Genomic DNA, 20,666 nt, shown 5'->3' on the forward strand with positions numbered 1-20,666 from the left:
AATTGCAAACCACATTTGAGGCTGCCCAATATTTGTTTGCGTTTGTTATACTATATGTGAATAAGGTGTCCGCTCATTTTGAATAGTCTGTATACCTTAAGATATTCAAGTACAGCATTTAAAGATTTTGTAGTAAATCTAAATAAGGTTAAAGTGTTTATTTTTACCTGTGATGATACATATATAGACAGTAATGTTCAGTATTGATTTGGTTAAGCATTAACATATTACAGTAGGCAATTTTCACACTCGTTACATTTTTGTTGTAAATGATGATCAGCATATTAGTTGGCAACCCTTTACCAAAAGTTACAAGTAGTCAACTTAATTACCTGTACTACATGGGGCTGTCAACAGGACATTGGTAAATCTGTCTATTAATCCCTGAGTCATCTTTTACTATCCCCAGCATCCCTCCTGCTGCAATAGCAAGGTCACTTACTTAAGTTGGAAATTAGTTATTTCATTGTCTTAACTAATTACAGAATGAATCAGTTTTAAACTTTGTTTCTAGGACAGTAGTGCCTGTGTAACTAAACATCTAGTAGATGTTTTACCCCAGTGATAATCTTTCCTCACGCCTTTTTACGTGTCTTCCTCTTCATAATGCAGTTTTTCAATATTTTCTTGGAATTGAACCCCTAAAGGGTTTTTATAAGCAATAATTAAATTGGCTTCTCTCCAATTATCCTCCTGAGTGAAAGTTTTGGCAGCGTTGTGGTGTTTTGGCCCTGCTTAGCACAGTTTAGTGTTAGTGTCTTAACTATTATTTTCACTGTGTATCCCTCACTTCTTTGTCTTTAATGTGTTGTACTTTCCCCATCTTCCTTACTCTATCTTTGAATTCCATTTTTGTGTTGCTTTCATGTCATCCTTTGCTGTTAGATATAATGGTTGTATTATATGTGTAACATTTATATTTACTGTATAATATGTTCATCTGTCTGTTTTTGACCATGCATTGGCTATTGTTTTAGATACATCAGCCTTATCTCCTTTTGAATACAGTACATTAGATTGGGGTACTCAGTAAATATCAGTGTTATTAGAGTTCTTAATTTCTTTCAGTTCTTGCTTCTCATGTAGCAGAGTTCACTTTTGCTCATCAGTAATGCCCAAGTAGGTGTTTGAAAAATCTCGGTCTGTGAATGCCTTTATGCTGTTCATTTTATAATAATTCTGTATACGGTAATCATTGTAGGGCAAGTATATTAGATTAAATAAATATGTCATGTTATTTGAAGTAACAGAGTAATTACTAATATTTTTATTGTTTTTCAATGCTATGTAAAGCACTGATTTGATTATATACTTTACATTACTATTAAAGTTTGCTGTACATGCAGGATGTAAGGGGAAATATGACAGTGTCCTGATTACTTGGCAGTCATTACTGTACAGCATTCATTAGTACCTGTACTGTAATTAGATCTGTCCTCAGCATGTACTCATCAATATGATTGCTGAAGTTAAATCAAGATACTGGTTATATTGATTGGAGATAAACAAGGTTTAGGATCAGTATTTCTGTAGATAGCCTGTTTTATGTAGTATCCAGTTTTATCAACTTTGCCTCTGAGAAGTTCACATTCCTTAAAGATAATTATTTCCTGTAAAGGTTATTGTAAGCATGTCATCATTAAACCTTCATATAAACCCATAAGGAAATATATTTGCTTAGTACTGGATTAGCTGCCTGTTATGTAATTACTATGTACAGTAGTAAAGGTCATAGATATAGGTAGCAGTCCTCATAAGTGCAATATTCTCAGAATTATATCCTTTTAGACGACTAGTTTGAGTGTTTCCCAGTTGCCCATATCCACTACCCCAACTTGCCATGTTCTTCCCACAGCCCAGCCCATACCCAATGGAGAAGCGGCTACGCTCCAGCCGTCAGCTGCCTACCCTGGCATGCCTTACTCTGGTGTCGGTGAGTTACCCTACCTTTCCCTACCTCTCCCTAACAGACCTTGTAACCCCCAAACCTCCCATGCTGTCTTCCTTTCTCTTTCTCTCTTTTCTCTGTTTTCCCCAGCAGTGTGTCTTAATTTATAGATATTGATGTTGCTGGGATTGATTTAGTCAGCAGGGACCTGACATGTTAACTGGTTTAGAAGTGGAGTATTTTGAAATGGAATGAGAAGAGATTCTTAATACTAGCCATTAGCAGGTTGTCCTACATAAATTTTTTAATGATCTGGCCAATGAGGTTTGTAGATACTGTCAGGTCCATGCTAGGAATGGGCCTAGTACCCCGCCAGTCCGTGAACTACCAGTACTTGCCTGCTGGTTAGTCATTTTTTCCCCTTGGCTTTATGTGTGGCTTTGTTGTTCAGTCTTATCATTATTTATTTTTCTACTTGTGTATTGATATCATTTGGTTTTGCATGGTGAATATATATTTTCTGGGTTGGTGTTCACCCTGTGTGTGTAGCTTCTTGTTCTTTAATGGAAGCTGGTATGTCTCCTGTCCCAGCCAGAGAGACAGTATTTATCAATGTGACTATTTGTCTCCTCCTCCACAAATTCCCTGGCTATATAACTGTTGCTCTCTTATTACCAGTGTGTTTCAGCTGAAACTTAAGAATCACAATAAAATGAAAGATGACAAAGTGTGCAATGTAGTACTCAGTATATGAAGGCAGATTAATACAGTGATATATTTACATTTTCAAATTTTTGCCTACATTTGCACACAAACTAAATAGAAAAAGTAGGTTGATATGTACGTAGTATATATTCTGAATACCATCTGTGATTAGGTAATAGTGACTGGACAATCCTATGATCCCCATTGCTTTTTCATATTTGCACTCCACAACTTCAGTTTCCCCCCCAGACACTCATGCAAGCTCACATTTCTGATAATGCTGTTTTTGTAATACAGAGTATATTTTCCAGTTCATTTTGTTAACCCTTTCACAGCTGACAAGGGCTAAGGTCCTGACACCCCATCCTGACCCAAGGGGTATTTTTTCAGAGCTTATCATTTGTGAGTTTTGCTCTGATATTGAAAAACTATGTTTAGCACACTTATACCAGTTACAACCCTTGATTCAGTTGCTATATTTTGAGTCAGGAAAGGAAATTACTGCTTATCCCCAGTTGCCTGTGCTCTTGTGGAGCAGCAGAGTATTGAATGGTAGATTGAGGGGAGGTGATGGTGGAGTGGATAGAACAGTGTGCTGCTGTCTGAAAGAATGAACAGTGGATCCAGGGCTGGGACAGGAAGCAATATTTGAATATTGTTAAAGATAGTCAGTATGGTGCTGATGATTCACAAAATCCACTGACATATCATAAATGCCTCCTCTCATGTAATACCTTCATACCAGTCCTGAATGAAACAGTCCTAGCATGTATTCAGTATGGACAGTGGGTTTTAGTGTAGAAGTGGTGGCTTCTAAAGGTGTGTGTCACATAAAAAGATTGCTGAGCCTCTGGGAATGAACTGTCTGGTTTATGCCCAGAGCCAGAGGCATAAAAAAATGCCAGCTACAGTGACAAGTGTTCCCCCATGAAGTAATTTATGAAAGAAATTAGGTACTGTATTTTACTTCTTTTTTAGGCTCTGACAAGGAGCCAACATGTGGTGGTGCTGTATACCCTGGGTAGAGTGAAACTGCTGCAGTATTCATCCAGGAACCAAACCTCACCATAGGGAAGGACTCAGGTCTGACTGGTGAGGTGCTGTTTACCACAAGGGGGTGCTGGTTTCCTGCCTGATATGCGAGGTCTGTTCAGAAAGTATCCAACCTCATTTTTTTCTCGCCAAGCAGTTGATGGATTGTGTAGCGCAGTGCAGGACCTTCATGCACATGCGTGATTAATGCCAGCTGCCACGAGTGAATCAGTGGCTGTCAGTCAGCCTGTGTTGATGGTCATGCACCTAATGCTCGTCATGTTCCCATGCTTGTTACGATGACCAAAAAAGTTGAACAGCATTACTGCATCAAATTTTGCCAAAAACAAGGTGATACCCAAGTTGAAACTATCAGGAAGATCTAGCAAGTTTTGGGAATGAAGCCATGAGAGTAACTGAAATAAATGAGTGGTACAATTGCTTCAAAAATGGCCGAATGTCAATCGAGAGCAATCCACGTCCTAAGAGGCCATCAACAAGCAGGAGTGCTGAGAATATGAAGAAAATGTGCAGTTTGGTCACAGAATATTGTCAGTTGACTGTCAGAAAAATTGCTAATGAAATTGGATTCAGTGATAGATCAGCACACGAAATATTAACAGAGGATCTGGGCATGCGAAGAGTTGCCACAAAATTCACTCCAAAGCTCCTTTTACATGAACAACAATCTGTGCCAAACAATGTTGCTCAAAACATGTTGGAGCGTGCAAATCGCGATCCAGACTTTCTGAGGACTGTTTTCGCTGGAGATGAGACTTGGGTGTATGGGTATGACCCAGAAGACAAAGCACAGTCATTCCAGTGGAAGCATGCAGGGTCACCTTGCCAAAAAAGCATGACAGGTCCGCAGCAAGGTGAAATGCATGTTGACAGTTTTTTCAACTACCATAGTGGTGTGTATTACTAATACAAACCAGGTCAGACTGTCAACAAACATTACTATTTCAACGTTATCCATTGTCATTGTGACGCAGTTCGGTGGAGGAGACCAGACCTTTGGAAAGTGGAAAGTTAGAAACTGCACCATGACAACGTCCCTCAGATTGTTCTCGACTAATTCAGGAATTTTTGGCCAAACACAACATACCACAAGTCCGGCAGGCTCCCTGCTCACCAGACATGGCTTTGTGCTACTTTTGGTTATTCCCCAAGGTCAGAACTGTGCTGAGGGATTGCCGATTGGAGACGAGAGAAGAGATCGTGGCGAATGCAATGAAGCACCTACAGGAGATATCAAAATCTGACTTTGAAAAATGTTTCAGGCAATGAAAAGAATGCTGGGCTATGTATGTCAAGTCAGAAGGGCCCTACTTTAAGAGGGATTAGTGTCCTAGCTCAGTAAGTTAGCTTTTTTTTTTTTTTTTTTTTTAAGAGCCTAAGGTTGGTTACTTTCTGAAGAGACCTCGTATGTACTGTACTGTACCAGTAGTGCAGCCCCACAAAAGCAGTTGCTTGCTTGTGGTTAATGGGTTTGCTTGATCAGACAAGTTGAGGATTAAGCAAGAACAACTTCTTTATTATAACATTAAGTCACAGAAGGAAATAAAGCTCTGTACAAACTGCATAGTGCTAAAATCACAACACACACACACACACATACACACAAATATTGGCCTTGGTAATGAAATGATCCAAAAGAAACCTTAATATTGAAAAAATAAGTAGGCTAAGCTATTTTACTACAATGATTTGCAGAAATTAAAAATACTACTGTATATCTCATCGTGTTGTGCCAAAGTAACCCTCAATTTTTAGCAAAAAGATTGCTACAGTGGCTGGCTAAACATGGTGTGGGATGGAGAGTTGAGTTGCTCAATAGGTAGCCTACAAATTTAAGTGCTCATTTCCCCTCTGTCTGCTCTGTCAGCAGTTTTTGACGGTCTACTAAGTGGGTGCTATTGGCACACGTTCACATAGACGGCAGTTTAAGAACTAAGACTTTTATAGTAGGAACTCAACACTCACACTCATAGTGTGACCAGGAAGAGCTGTTCAAAGCATGAAACACAATTAGTGTAATTGTTAAGTACATGTAAAGATTATATCATTGTCAGTTCCCAACCAAAGGCCACTCTTTCTACCCATTTCCCCCAGTTTCCCTGAAAGGTGAAGTTCCTCACGTAGATGGGGGATGGAGCGGTATGTGTTTTGTGTCATAATAATAGACTTTAAGGCTTAAAGCAAGGAGTTTGTTGCCCCTTTCCTTCCAAGGCTTCCAGGAAGCCTTCAAATTCCAGAGCAGTGTCTTCCAGATCCTCTGCTTTCTGTACTGTATCCTCAGTCTCAGTTGCTGGAGGTGAAGAGTGCATTGATGGTTGATCCAGGTACTTGAATGAGTGGTACCAAGTGATGAGAGCTTGTTGCCTAGTACTGACTCTGACACAGCAGAGGTCCCCATAGACACAACAGAACTGCCCCAGTAATGTAGGGAAGGTTTCATTGCAGTCAGTCTCTGGGTCATCACTACTGGCTGCATCTTTGAGCTTTGAGGCTAGGGCTGTGTGGTCTGAGAGATGTTGAGTGATCAGTCCAGGCATGATTGGCACTTTCTTGTTAGCTTCCTGTTCTACCCCACTCTTTGGGTTGTTTATCACATGTTCCACCAGTATCTCTTGCTCACTAATGATTTTCTAGAAAATCGTGCTATCCACATCACCAAAGCCAGGAGCATCAGAGAACAAGATGAAGTACAACATACGAATGGCAGGATGAGCAATTTGTTTTTATATCAACACCTATCTGAAGCCAAGAGCCATGAAGTGACTGTGGAAGTCAACCCCTAATAAATGTCCAGAGCATTTTCAGCATGCTTTGCTGATTCTCTGGTGACAGTGTGTGGATAGCATTCCAATTAAGAAATTTTGGCCAATTTTTTTTGTAGTTATTTTACCATGAATGAATTATTGGATGGATGGAGGGGTAAATTATTTCTGAGCTGCAAATAAAGGGTATAGGGAAACAAAGGGGGATGCTGTTGATAACAGGAATGCAAATCCTGCATACCATGAATGTTGAGTTTGAGTTTGGATCATCATCAGCCCTTCATATTACAGTTTACAATATGTAAACTGATCAGCAGTTTCATCATACACACTGTGAGTGATAGTGTTCAGTGTAGGAAATCTACACATTGCACCCTTATAATTATTCTCGGTACTTTATGTACATTTTAACTCTCGGTAAAAAAAAAATATACAGTCAAGTTGCCTATGGCGCAGATTTCTATGCTGCAGTTTTCTATGGCACGGCAAGGTGCCAGAACCAAAAAAAATGAACCACGCGCATAAAATATCTATGGCGCAGGGGCGCAGCAAGGCTTGAAATGCACTTCTTGCCTCAGAACCCCCAACCCTACCCCTTCCACTTTAGCCCTATCGTCATCGGAGTTAGGTACATTACATTTTATGCCCTTAAAGCCTTTTATTATTTATTGTTTAATGTGTAATTTGTGTTTAATACATGCATTGACTGATTGCTTGATTGTGTGCCTATGTAAAGTGGTGGGAAAAGAAAAGCGGGGTGAAAAGGAGGACCTTGGGCGAACATCCAGAACCAAATTCCATTTTTCCCATAGGTTTAGTTATTTGTATGACACGGTTTTCTATGGCGCAGGCTTAGCCCAGAACCAATTAGCCGCGCTTTAGGCGACTTGACTGTATATACAGGATATCAGAATAAGTTTAGATGTTTATCCTTGCAAGAACAGTTACGGTTCTCCCTATAAGATTCAGTGCATTGTTTTGTTATAAAAAGAGTTACTTCAAGAGTTACATTTTTAAAAATTATGCTTTTATATGTTGGAAAAGGGTAGCAGTTGTCAGAGCTGCACATCATCATCATTATCATTGTATTGTAACCTGATTATTCATGCTCACATAGAGTGAAAAGATAATGGGTAAGGATATTCCAGATACTCTTCCTCCATCCAGTCATAAAAGAATTTGCCAGAAGTTTAGAAGTACAGTAAACTCTCAATTATCCAGTGTAATGCAGCCAAACCCTACACTGGATACTGCAAAACGCCGGATATTGCACAGGACCCCCCATTGGCTCAGTATTCGGCACTGAGCCAGGTTTTGGGTTATTATCCATCACAACTTTCTATCCTAAAAACATTCTCATGAGTAAAAGATAAGAATTAAGCATAAAATACAATACAGTACTGTAATGATAAAATACAGTAATGCAGCTCTGGTTGGCTGCTGTTTACAAGCCGTTTGAAACACCCTTTTTTTTTTTTTTTTTTTTTTTTTTTTTTAATGCGAGGAAGAAGGAACCAAAGGCCATGAGCCCGCAGTAACAGTTCCCTCCAAGAGAAAAACAAAATACAATAGAGAGCCAAATTCAAGATCCGATCATTTTGAGATGCCTGGACACACTACGTTTGAAAGACTGGAGATCATAGGCAGCAGGAAATACAGACAGAGGGAGACAGTTCCAGAGCTGACCTGTTGCATAAATGAAAGACTGGGAGTAACGGTTAACTCTTGCATTAGAGAGTTGGACAGAAAAGGGATGAGAGTTTGCTGCCAGACGGGTGCTACGCGCCCGTCGTAGAGGTGGAGGAATGCAAGCAGACAGTTCAGAGGAGCAGTGACCATTAAAGTAGCGATAGAAAAGAGATAAAGATGCAACAGTGCGGCGAAGAGACAGAGGTTGAAGGGAGTCAGTAAGAGGAGGGGAGTTAATGAGACGAAAAGCCTTTGACTCCACCCTATTGAGAAGAGCTGTATGTGGGGAGCCTCCCCACACATGAGAGTTGTACTCCACACAGGGGCGGATAAAACCCCTGTATAGAGTCAACAATTGTGCAGGGGTAAAGAAAGAGCGGAGTCGGCTTAGCACACCCAATCTCTTGGAAGCAGATTTTACAAGAGATGTAATATGATCTTTCCAAGATAAGTCCCGAGCAAATGAAACCCCAAGCATGTTCAAGGATGATGCAGGATTAAGCTGAATATTATTAAACATTAGTGGGTATACCTGTGGAAGATTTTGTCGGGTTGATAGGTGTAAGAACCGAGTCTTAGATGCATTAAAGACAACCATATTATTTTACCCCAGTCAGAGATACGAGCCAAGTCAGACATTAGGTGTGCCATAGCCTCATCCCTTGTTTCTTGAAGTAACTGTTGAGATGGGCGTTGCGGGAACCGAATGGAAAGGTGAAGGGTGGAGTCATCAGCGTATGAGTGGATAGGGTTAGATGTACAGCTTAGAAGATCATTGATGAATAAAAGGAAGAGAGTTGGTGATAGGACAGAGCCCTGAGGAACACCACTGTTGATAGAGCTAGGAGAAGAACGATGGCCGTCTACAGCAGCGGCTATAGAACGACCAGAAAGGAAGCTAGCGACGAAGGCACAGATAGAAGGATAGAAACCGTAGGAGGGCAGTTTGGAAATTAAAGATTTATGCCAGACTCGATCGAAAGCCTTTGAGATGTCAAGTGCAATGGCAAAGCTTTCGCCAAAGTCCCGAAAGGAGGATGACCAGGAGTCTGAAAGGTAGGTGAGAAGATCGCCAGTGGAGCGTCCCTGACGGAACCCATACTGACGATCGGAAAGAAGGTTGTGATAGGAAAGATGCCTTAAAATTTTTCTATTAAGAATTGACTCGAAAACTTTTGAAATACAGGACGTTAAAGCAATTGGACGATAGTTGGAGGGTTGGGAGTGGTCACCCTTCTTTGGGACTGGCTGAATGAGAGCAAACTTCCAGCAAGAAGGAAAGGTACAAGTTGACAGACAAAGGCGAAATAGTTTGCCTAGGCAGGGTGTAAGCACAGAAGCACAGTTCTTGAGAACAACAGGAGGGACCCCATCAGGCCCATATGCCTTGTTAGTACTGAGGCCAGTGATGGCAGAAAATACATCAACTGAAGAAATTTTAATGTCAGCCATGAGGAAGTCAGAGGGGGGAAGTGATGGAGGAACAGCACCGGAATCGTCTAAGGTGGAATTGGAGGAGAAAGTCTGTGCGAAGAGATCTGCTTTATCAGTAGAAGAAATAGCTACAGAACCATCAGAGTAGAAAAGAGGAGGGAAGGATGATGAGGTAAAGTTGTTAGAAAGATTTTTGGCAAGGTGCCAGAAGGAGCGGGAAGAATTCGAGTTGGAGAGTTGAGAGCATTTAGTATGGATGAAATAATTTTTAGTAGAGCGAAGAACAGACTTAGCACGATTCCGGGCAGAAACATAAAGATTATGTGATTCTGGGGTGGGTTGGCTCCGGTACCTTTTGTAGGCCTTCTCCTTGTTGCGGATAGCATTAGAACAAGCGTGATTAAACCAAGGCTTTCTTGCGTTAGTCAAAGGATATGAGAAAGGAATGTATGCTTCCATGCCCGAGAGAATAACCTCCGTAATGTGCAAGGCACACTCAGATGGCTCACGGCCATGGAAGCAATAATCATTCCAGGGAAAATCAAAGAAGCACTGCCTGAGGGCCTCCCAGTCCGCAGCTCCAAAATGCCACAGACGACGTTTCCCTGGAGGGTCCACAGGCCGTACTGGAGTGATAGGACAGGTTAAGGTAATAAGGTTGTGATCGGAGGAGCCCAATGGAGAGAAAAGATTAACAGAGTAAGCAGAAGGATTAGTTGTGAGGAAGAGGTCAAGTATGTTGGAGCTCTCACCAAGGCGGTCAGGGATACGGGTAGGGTGCTGTACAAGCTGCTCTAGGTCATTAAGGATAGAAAAGATGTAGGCTTGTTCACCAGGTGGATCCGTGAAAGGAGAGGAGAGCCAAAGGTGGTGGTGAACATTGAAATCTCCAAGAATGGAGATTTCAGAGAAAGGAGAAATGGACAGATGCCGGATATTTCATAGAACCGCCGGTTGCATCCTGTTTCAGCATCAGATATTGCATTAGTAGAGCTGAGCCAACAGTGCTGGATATTACATTGGGATGGATATTGTGATGATAGATAAGTGAGAGTTAACTGTACATACAGGCATACCCCGGTTTAACAATGCAAGTAAAAACTCATTGCTAGGCAGGGTATTGTATCTCTGGGTAGATTTAACATGTAAAGTATAGGGATGCATTTTTGAACCTTGGGTTACCCACCCAACCAAGTCCTATACCCACCCAAATGAGTCCAAAAAACAAGTTTCCAGCTAACCTAAACCCCCAAACATCTTTGAAGCCTAAAAGCAGTGTATAACTCATCCAGACCCAAAAAACAGTGTTTCAACTTGTCAAGTGTGAGCTGTGAAGTTTAATATTGTAATATAATTTATTTTTATACAATAGTCAAGGATTTATCCTAGTTTTGTAGTAAAAACAGTCTGATGTACTAATGATAATAATTGAAATATTGTATATATTTTTGTTTTACTATAAATGTAATTTTATATATCCCATTCATTACTTTAAACAATTTCCAAACTTCATAGTCACCTATTGTTAGTCAGAACAGAGTAAGGAAAGATATAATTGTAGTGGATGAGTAACTAGAGATGATTTTTAACACCTTGATTATGAAATATATCATTCTAAACTTAATATAATCCACTAATGGTATCCAGAATAAAATGAACCTGATGCCATGGTGCTGAAAGAGATAAAAATGGTTAGCATTTTTGCATTCGTGGAACTGCAAATTTCAAGAATTTTGTGGATTTGCGGATGTGGAAGGCAACTTCTTGAGTTAGCGGATTTGCGTTGAGGAATTGAATTTTCATTCGTGGTGCCCACCTTTGGTATGGAGGTTGTAGAAATGATAGATAAAATATGTACAGAGAAGCATATGACAAAGGTTGGCACCCCAGTCATTTTTTAATTGTTATTTAATAGAATTCCTCACTCCTGCAGGTGTATGCAAGGTGAATCTTTAAAGTAAAACAGAAAAAAAAAATATTTGTAGATGATTTGCTTGTGAGGTGGAAGAAGGGTTTCGTGGGTTTGAATGAAATGTGATTGACTGTTTGGTCAGTTTTACTGAGTATGCTAGTTGATGTTTTTGCTGTGTTTGTGCCTTCTTTTAATATATTTCTGGATCAACCTTCACCTCAAGTTTTAGGTAGGAATTAGGTTTAAGATGATGATGGTGATGAAATTTAATGGTAGATAACAAATTTTGTGTACACAGAACTTATCCAATTACTGTAGCTGTAAAAAATGAAGGAAACAATAATAATACCTCACATCATTTCTGAGCTAATTAAGTGTCTGTCAGATGCTCTCATGGCATTTCCTTGCTTGCACTTTTCATACCCAACTACATTATAACAGACTAGTAATCTCTGTTTACACAGAACTCATCCAGTAACAGTAGCTGTCAAAAATGAAGGAAACAATAATAATACCTCACATTATTTCTAAGCTAATTAAGAGTCTGTCAGATGCTCTCATGGCATTTGCTTGCTTACACTTTTGGTACCCAGCTACATTGTAACAGACTAGTAATCTCATTTTGAATTTAAGAGATCTAAGGAACTCCTTGTGTTAATCATAATTATGAAACGGAATGCTCTTTTGTAAGTTATGGAAATTACAGTCTTACTGTGAGAGGGCTTTCATTGAATGGAAGTTGCAACTTCTGTTAGCCGAAGAAGCAACAGTCAGTGTTGGTGGAATTAAACTCTCCCTAAGAGTACATAAGTAATACTGATAATATCTATCTATTGCCAGACGCCTCAATCCCGTTTGGGGTGGCCACAAACAAATCGCCTCCAAGTCGCCCTGTACCCCGCCATTTCACTGCCCTGCTCCCAACTCACACACCCCTTTCTCATATACCTCTCCACCCCATCCCTCCATCTCATCCTCAGCCTCCCCCTCCCTCTTCCCCCCTCCACCTCACTCACATACACTCTCTTCATCAGTCTTTCACCCTCCATCCTCTCCACATGGCCAAACCACCTCAGTGTGTTCCCCATAACGCTTCCTGTCACATCCACATCCACACCACAACGCTCCTTTATATCCTCATTCGTCAGCCTCTCTCTCCATGTGACTCCACAGGCTCCTCTTAAATAACTGATTTCCACTGCTCTCACTCTTGACTTGTGTCCTTCCAACAATGTCCAAGCTTCACTTCCGAACGTTAGAGTTGGTATCACAATACAGTCATGTAGCAACTTTTTCACTTCCATGCTCACTTCCCTGTTTCTTATCACTGCTTTCAAAGAACCAGCAACCTTTCTTCCCTGCTGTACCCTTTCAAGCACTTCACCCTCCAAACCTCCATCCTTACTCATCACACTACCCAAGTACTTAAACGTACTCACATTTTCCAATTCCTCACCATCCAACCTCGCTGTACATTCACTGACTTCACCTCTCTCAAAGACCATCACTTTACTCTTCCCTACATTCACCTTTGGATTCCATTTCTTACACACTCTCCCAAACTCATCCACCAAGCCTTGCATCTCCCCTTTGTTTTCACTCAACAACGCAGTATCATCTGCAAACAACAGTACAAGGAGTTTCCAAACACTATCCTCTCTCACCAGGGCCACTCCAACATCCACTACCCTACCTTGTACCTCTTTTATTACCCCATCCATGTACAGATTGAACAACCATGGAGACATGACACATCCCTGTTTCAACCCAACTTTCAAAGAGAAAAATTCACTTAGTTCACCATCCACACGCACTGAAGCCTTCGCACCATCGTACATACGCTTCACAGCATTCAGCAACTTCCCATCTACTCCATATATTCTTAACACTTTCCACAGTCCTTGTCTATCCACCCTGTCATATGCTTTCTCCAAATCCATGAAAGCCACATACAACTTCTTTCCCTTCTCTAGAAACTTTTCCACTAAAGATTTAAGAATGAATATCTGATCTACACAACCTCTTCCCATCCTAAAGCCTCCCTGTTCTTCTCCAACTAATTTCTCTGTTCTTTCTCTAACTCTGTCAATAAGTATCCTACCATACACTTTTCCTATTATACTAAGAAGACAAATGCCCCTATGATTACCACACACTTCTTTTTCCCCTTTTCCTTTGTACAAGGGAATAATTATACCTGACTTCCAATCCTCCGGGACTCTACCTTCCTCCCAGGCCAATCTGCACATCTTCCACATCCATTCTACTACTATCTCTTCCCCATGCTTCAGCATTTCACCACACACTCCATCAATTCCTGGGGCTTTCCCCGATTTAACTTTCTTCATTGCTTCCACAACTTCTATCCTACTGATTTCTTCCTGTCTTCTCACCTCCCTCCTTCTCCCAGCCATTCCCCAGCCACTTATACTCGCATTACTTCCATCCTCTATGTTCAACAATTCCTTAAAGTGTTCTCTCCATCTGCTCACTTTTTCTCCCTTCTCCACTAGTAATCTACCATTTTTATCTTTCACTCCCCTGCTAACTTCACTTCCACCCTGTCTTACTTTCTTCACCTCTTTCCAGAACATTTTCTTACAGTCCCTCCACTTTACACTCAAATTCCTTCCAAATTCCTCATCCATTTTCTTCTTACTCTCTCTTACTAATCTTTTCACCTCTCTCTTTCTTTCTACATATAACTCTCTCTTCCGCCTCTCAACTTCTTCCACGCCCTTATTTCTCATCCATTCATTGTATGCTTTCTTCTTTTGTGCCACAGCCTGTTTCACCTCTTCAGTCCACCACGCTGTTCCTTGCACCCCCCTCCGTCTTCTCTTCCTTCCACACACCACATCGCATGCTGCACATATTTCTTCTGTAAATATCCTGCACACACCTTCCACGTCTCCCATATGCTCCATGTCATATTTGCTCAATTGTTCCTCCACTTCTCTCTTATACTCTGCCTTTTTCTCATCCTTTGGTAACCTTTCCGCTCTCCTTGCAACTACTCCTTCCTCTTGTCTTTCCCTTCTTCTATTCCTCCATCTTACTTGAATTCTAATTCTGGCCACCACCAAGTAGTGGTCAGAAAGTCCACTCCCCCAACCTCTATAAACTCTTGCATCCATTACACATCTTCGCATCTTTTCTTCCACACACACATAATCAGTCATTGCCTTCCTTTCATTCAGTTCACCACCCACCCTTCTCATCACTCGCCATGTATACCTGTGGATCATTGTATGCCTGAAGAGGGTATTGGCTATCACCAACCCCCTCCCAGCACAAATGTCCACTAACGCACTGCCATTCTCATCTATCTCAGCAGGCACACCCCACTCACCAACTATTCCATCCACCTTCACATTCCCAACTTTACCATTCATATCACCAATCAAAAACACTCTCTCATTCCTTCCAAACTTTTCCATGCACACTTCAACATTTGTCCAGAACTCTTCTCTCACTCTTCTAGCACGATCTTGCGTTGGCGCATACACACACACAATCGCCCACATTTGTATTCCAACTTTCAACTTTACACACACAATCCTTGACCCAACTGATCCATACTGTCTTATGCTCTTCTTCCATCTTTTACTCACAACTATACATACTCCTTCCTTTGCCCTCTCATTCTCACCTACTGATGATATAAGAGGCTTATTTGTCTATAACTCTGTTGTCATAGAGTAGAACTAGTTACATGAAGGATCTTACCAAGTTGTGTGAGAATAGGATAAAAAAAAAGAAAGAAAAAGAAATGTACTATGAGTGAAAAGTAAGGTCTAAAGACTGGAAGGAAGGGGTGAAAAGAAGAGAAAGGCTATAGTGAGTAGAGTGGGAGAATGGTTGTGGAGGAAGAGAGGATATGCATGAGGTACTGTATTAAACAGTTAACATACTGAAATCTTTCATCTCCATTTGCCAAGCTATTTCTCTATAGCAGACTTTTGTTACAGTTACAAAAAAAGTTGGGACTTTTATCGATATACGATTGTACATACACGATTGTTATGATCCCATAAGAAGCTTCACTGGTGGGTGTACAGTCATTATTTTCACGTACAGTAACCAGCACACAAGTTTAGTTATTTGTTGTTCCAAGATGGCCTTTGTACTTAGTCACTATCAATTGTGTTGTGTTAGTGATGGAACTGTAGTTTGGTGTTGAAGTTGTTGTTGTAGTTGGCGCTATTCCATGAACCGAAGGCAATCAACCTACCCTGCAGGGCTATCCCTTTCAGTGAAGTGATGCTTCCTTATGGTTGACAGCACCTTGACTCAGTGAGGTGAGGGGAATAGTGGGGAGGTTTGGCTCCTGGATAGACACTGCATATGCATCTCTCCACCCTGTTAACAGCAGTTCCATAGTATAATTCACTTCACCCAATTATCTGGCTATATGGTTACCACCCAACATTGTGATTTTTTTTTTTTTTTTTTTTTTTTTTTATAAAAGGACAGAGGAAGGAATGCAAAATGAAAAAAAAATAATCCATACACCAGATTATTGGTGTCCTCCATTCATAAGAAATCTGTAACAGTTAGACTTGAACAGCTGTAGATTGAAGTTTGGGGGGAAACAATTCTGGGGAAATGAGTTCCAAAGAGATGCAGTTCAGAGGATAAAAGATTTCTGATAGGCAGAAGTTCTGCAGTATGGCAGTGTGTCATTCCAGTCATGAGCACTACCAGATGCCCATGTAGCACAGGAAGGCATAGAGAGGTGACATAATGGATGCAACTTCATCTGAGCATTTATCATAAAAGTATCTGTAAATTAATGCAAGGGAAGCAACATGCCTTCTTACCTGTAGGGGAGGTAGTTTATATGTAGTAGTTGGGTTATTAATAATTCTACCAGCTTTGGTCTGAATTTTGTCTAGTTTAGTGCAACCTCTCCACACCAATTCCACGAGGGTGAACAGTATTCCAGCTAAGAGCGCACATGACTCTTCTAAACTAGCTCATTGCTCGTTAGTGGAAAAGCTACGAACTCTGTACGATAATCCAAGTTACTCTGAGGCGGTTTTAGCAAGAGATCTGACATGAGAGGTCCGGCTGAGGGCACTGTTAAGTGAAACTGAGAATTTCAGTAATTTTGGAGATAGGAATATTAGTAGCATTGAAGGTAATAAAGAAATCTGGCAATATCTGCCTATTAGTAAATTGTATATACAGGTATTTTGTTTTACTAGCATTAAATGAGACAAAGTTATTTTGTCCCGTTCAGTGATCCTAGATAAGTCTTGATTTATGGAGATGGCTGTACTGAGTTGTGAGTTAGAGAAATTAAACTTTGTGAATTGGTGTTTAAGTGTGAATGAGCTGTGAGGTGTTGCATCATCTTCATATGAATGAATAGGATTATGTGTGGCAGATAAGAGATCATTAATATGAATTAGGAATAGGGTTGGAGCAGAACTCATCCTTGTGGCACACTGGCATTAACTGAGTGGAAATTGGAATACAGATCTTTGTCTTTTACTCATATCTTTTTGTCACTGAGATATGAGAAAATCAGAGGAACAAAAGATGTTAGTCCATAACAAGGGCGTTTGGGTAGCAGGGAATGGCTTTAGAAACACCAAAGGCTACTGCATGAGTTTTTCCATGTTGGTCAGTTGATTGATGGATGGTGTTATTCAGGAGATAAAGTATATGAATGGTGGATCTTTTGTGGCAAAATCCATACTGTCTATCACTAATTAAGTTGTTGGATTCAAGATGTTTAACTATGTGCTTATTCATTACAGTTTCAAATACTTTACCAAGAGAAGACATGATAGCTATTGGTCTTTAATCAGAGGGGTCAGAGGAACTACCTTTCTTCGGAATTGGGTAGATATTAGCTTTTTTCCAAGAATTAGGGAATGAAGAAGTACATATGCAAAGTCTGAATAATTCATCTAGAACAGGTGCAAGTTCTGGGGAGCACTTTTTCAAAGCAGTTGGGGGAAATCAATCTGGGCCTGGTGCTTTATTGGTTGGTAAATTGTCTTGGATGGATTTTACATATCTTGTTTGTATTTTAAGTGGAGCAGTTTCAGGAGAGTCAAGTGCTTGTACTCGAACGTTCTGGCTGACTTCCTCTAATGTAGAAAGTCTGGCAAATGTACTGCCAAGGATATTTGCCTTACCATGTGGGTCATTTGTAATGTTAACCATCTGAATATTTTAGTGGGGGAGTGGGTGATAACTTGTTAAAGTTAGAGTTGACCAGAATATTCTGTCGTCATTAGGATTACCTAGTAGTTTGGATGCTCGGTTGTGAAGAAAGTTTGATTTAGTGAGATATATTACTGCTATTATATGGTTTCTAGCAGTTTTAAATTGACTGAGTGATTCAGATGTTTTTAAAGTAAGTTATATGCTAATGAGTTTGGGCTGTTGCTCTGGCACAGTTGCTATCAAACCATTTTGGGGAGTCTGATCTTTAGTGAACTGTTGATTTGGTATGAACAATTCCATACCAGCCTGTGTTAAGTCATTAATGTGGGACTGAGTAGAATTGATGTCACTAAGGAAGAAAGACTGCCATGGAATGTCAGCAAGACAATTTCTGAATCCGTCCCAGTCTGCCCGGTTAAGTGCCACTGGGTCACCCTGACAGGCTTAGAACGGGGAGGTTTGAGGGAGCCAACTAATGACACTTTGATGAGATTTTGGTCGGAAGGTCCAAGTGGTGACAGTACTTCTATCCTGTATTGATCTGGATTATATGTCAGGAATAGATCCAAAAGATAGGTGTTATGGTCAGGATTATCTGGTATTCTGGTTGGTTGCCCTACCAACTGCATGAGCTAAAGGGTGGTTGGGGTTTATTGCTCACGTAATGCCACTCAGGGATGAGTGAGGCTGGTCACTCTCATCTTAAACGTCAGGACCAACTTGCCCAGTGCCGGGCTCCTACGCTTCTTATGGGGCAACGGTGGATTGGATGATGAATGGATGGATGGTGAGATTAAACAATTCAGCAAACGGCTCGCATTCTAGACCAGTATCGTCAATCCTTGCAGAGTTCAGTAACCATTCTACTGTACATTATGTGTGTTAAAACCACCCAAAATGGTACTTTCAGTTGTAAGGATGAGGTTAAGGTTAGCCAACTGTGTGAATATAGGGTCAAATACACTGGGTTATGAAGAAGCATTGGAGGAATGATAGACTACACAGAATATTTGGTAATAATTTATACAGTGAATAATCAAAGCTAGTTGAAGTGAAGTTCAAAATAGTGTCAACTGCAAATTCAGATTTGATATAGCAGCAGGTACCACCCTTGTTATGGAATTTTGTGAGGAGATGGTAACCAGGAAAACAAAATGGGGATATTTCAGTAGAGGGAGAGATTTGGGATTCTGTGAGGAACAGGGCTAGAGGGGATACTGATTGAAGAAAAAAGTGAACTGAATTGAAGTTGGTACTAAGAACACATATATTGGTGAAGTATAGGGCCAAACCTGTGTGTCTCCGCTGACGAGCATGAACTGTGTTTGCAATAGTCTCTGTCAGCACAGTCGCTGGATAGTGACCAGGAGGACCCTGTGCCGCCAGCCATACCCTGCCGGTGGTGGCAATCCAAGCTACCACCGTGTTTGCTGATGTTAGTGCAGCGGCCATTGCTAAGGGGAAGTGGTTACAGGAAACCATAAGGTTTATCACTCATTGTAGAGCCACTGGAAGTAGAAAGAAGAGTAGTAACAAGTGACAGGAAGGGAAGGGAGAAATATGAAAGAGGGGGGAACAGACCCAAAAATGGAATGATAAGGGCGAAGGAAGAAGTAAGCAGCACTACATCACATGAGTGGATAATTGTCACCACCACATACCACATATGGTGGTGGGGTCTAAGTAGCAAGTGAGGTGCAGTGAAGGATTAACTACCAGCTTAGATGAGTTGCAAACTAATTTTTATATTCTTTTTTTTGATAAGTGGAAGTGAAATTCAGTGAAGTGAAATAACTACTACAGTAGTTTAGGTGAGTTGGAAACTTCTTTTTAGACATTGTTGGGTGGGTGACCCTTGATCAAAAATATATTCCTATTGAACCCATGTTATAATTGACTCAATATGCGATAAATTGTGTGCAGTGAATTTTCTCAAATGTATCCTTATTGTAAAAGGAGGGCATGGTGTATATGCTGATACCTGTACATACAGTAAACACAGTACAGTACAGCATGCCGTATATTACTATATATTTGTTATTGTTTTCATTGAGTATACTGTACTGTATTTGCATCACTTTGGTTGTTCAGTTGTAGCATGGAACGGTATTGATCATTATTACATTTCACAGTCGAAAAATGTTATGTTTTTCTTATCTTAACATTGCTCCTCCCCCTGGCCTCACACATTTTATTTGTGGGCTGACTGGTTTGAAAATTACTACTGTACTGTATGTATATACAGCACCTGGGCTTGGTATCTTGAGCCACCTTTCTTGCATTTTTAAAATTTAGGCATTTATAATTATTTCCAAGCCTAAAGTGTAGGAAGATGTGCATGTAACTATGAAAAGATAGGTACAGAACCATATGCCAAAGGAACCATCCTAATAAAGGCACATGTTCTATTCAGGCTTGAACATGGCTATGTTAGAGGTCAGAAAGATAAGCATGGAACCAGTTGACACCAAAACAGCCATCTCTGTAGAGGCTCATGTTCTGATCGGCATTGAACAGTTATGTGAGGGGTTGAGTTGGATTTAAAAGTGCTGTCTAGCCTGTTTGTTCTGTGATTCCTTTTATATGAGTGACAGTTATATCCATGATATAGAAGCAAACTTCAGAGAATGCCATACATATCCTCACAAATATTCCTTTTGTAGTTCATTTTAGTACTATTGGAACATAAGTTAGTGTACTTAATAACAACTCATGGAATACAGTGGTTTATTTTATTGTGGCTTATGTTAGATGGTTTTTTCCTTGCAAGGCAAGAAACATCTCTGGCTGAAAAATGTTGAAAACAGTCTCCTATAATGCTTTCAGTATAATTTTTTTTTTTTTTTTTTAATATGATATGTCTAAAGCCTGGCAGTTACATTCAGCTCAGGAGAGACCTTTGACTGAAAGGGATTAATGTACATTACAGCATGTTAAATGAAAAAGTTACAGCCAGCCAAATACCTAGTACAGTACTGTACTGTATTAGCCTTTGAAAAGTGCCTTCATTTTGTCTCTTCTGTTTTAGAGAAAATAATGG

At 40.4% G+C, this 20,666-nt stretch overlaps 1 protein-coding gene across 6 annotated transcripts in view; it reads left to right on the forward strand.

Moving 5' to 3' along the window:
* LOC145391500 (CUGBP Elav-like family member 4) overlaps positions 1-20,666 on the forward strand; it is an 884,867-nt gene that overhangs the window by 815,304 nt on the left and 48,897 nt on the right. For all 6 annotated transcript variants that reach the window (XM_080266122.1, XM_080266127.1, XM_080266124.1 and 3 more), the window contains one exon: positions 1,856-1,933. In XM_080266122.1, coding sequence (XP_080122248.1) covers positions 1,856-1,933 — 78 coding nt within the window. The remainder of the gene's footprint in view (positions 1-1,855; positions 1,934-20,666) is intronic.

This window comes from Coenobita brevimanus, chromosome 18 (assembly GCF_032717465.1).
Source record: "Coenobita brevimanus isolate Jiangsu-jjx chromosome 18, ASM3271746v2, whole genome shotgun sequence".
NCBI classification, from domain to species: Eukaryota; Metazoa; Arthropoda; class Malacostraca; order Decapoda; family Coenobitidae; genus Coenobita; species Coenobita brevimanus.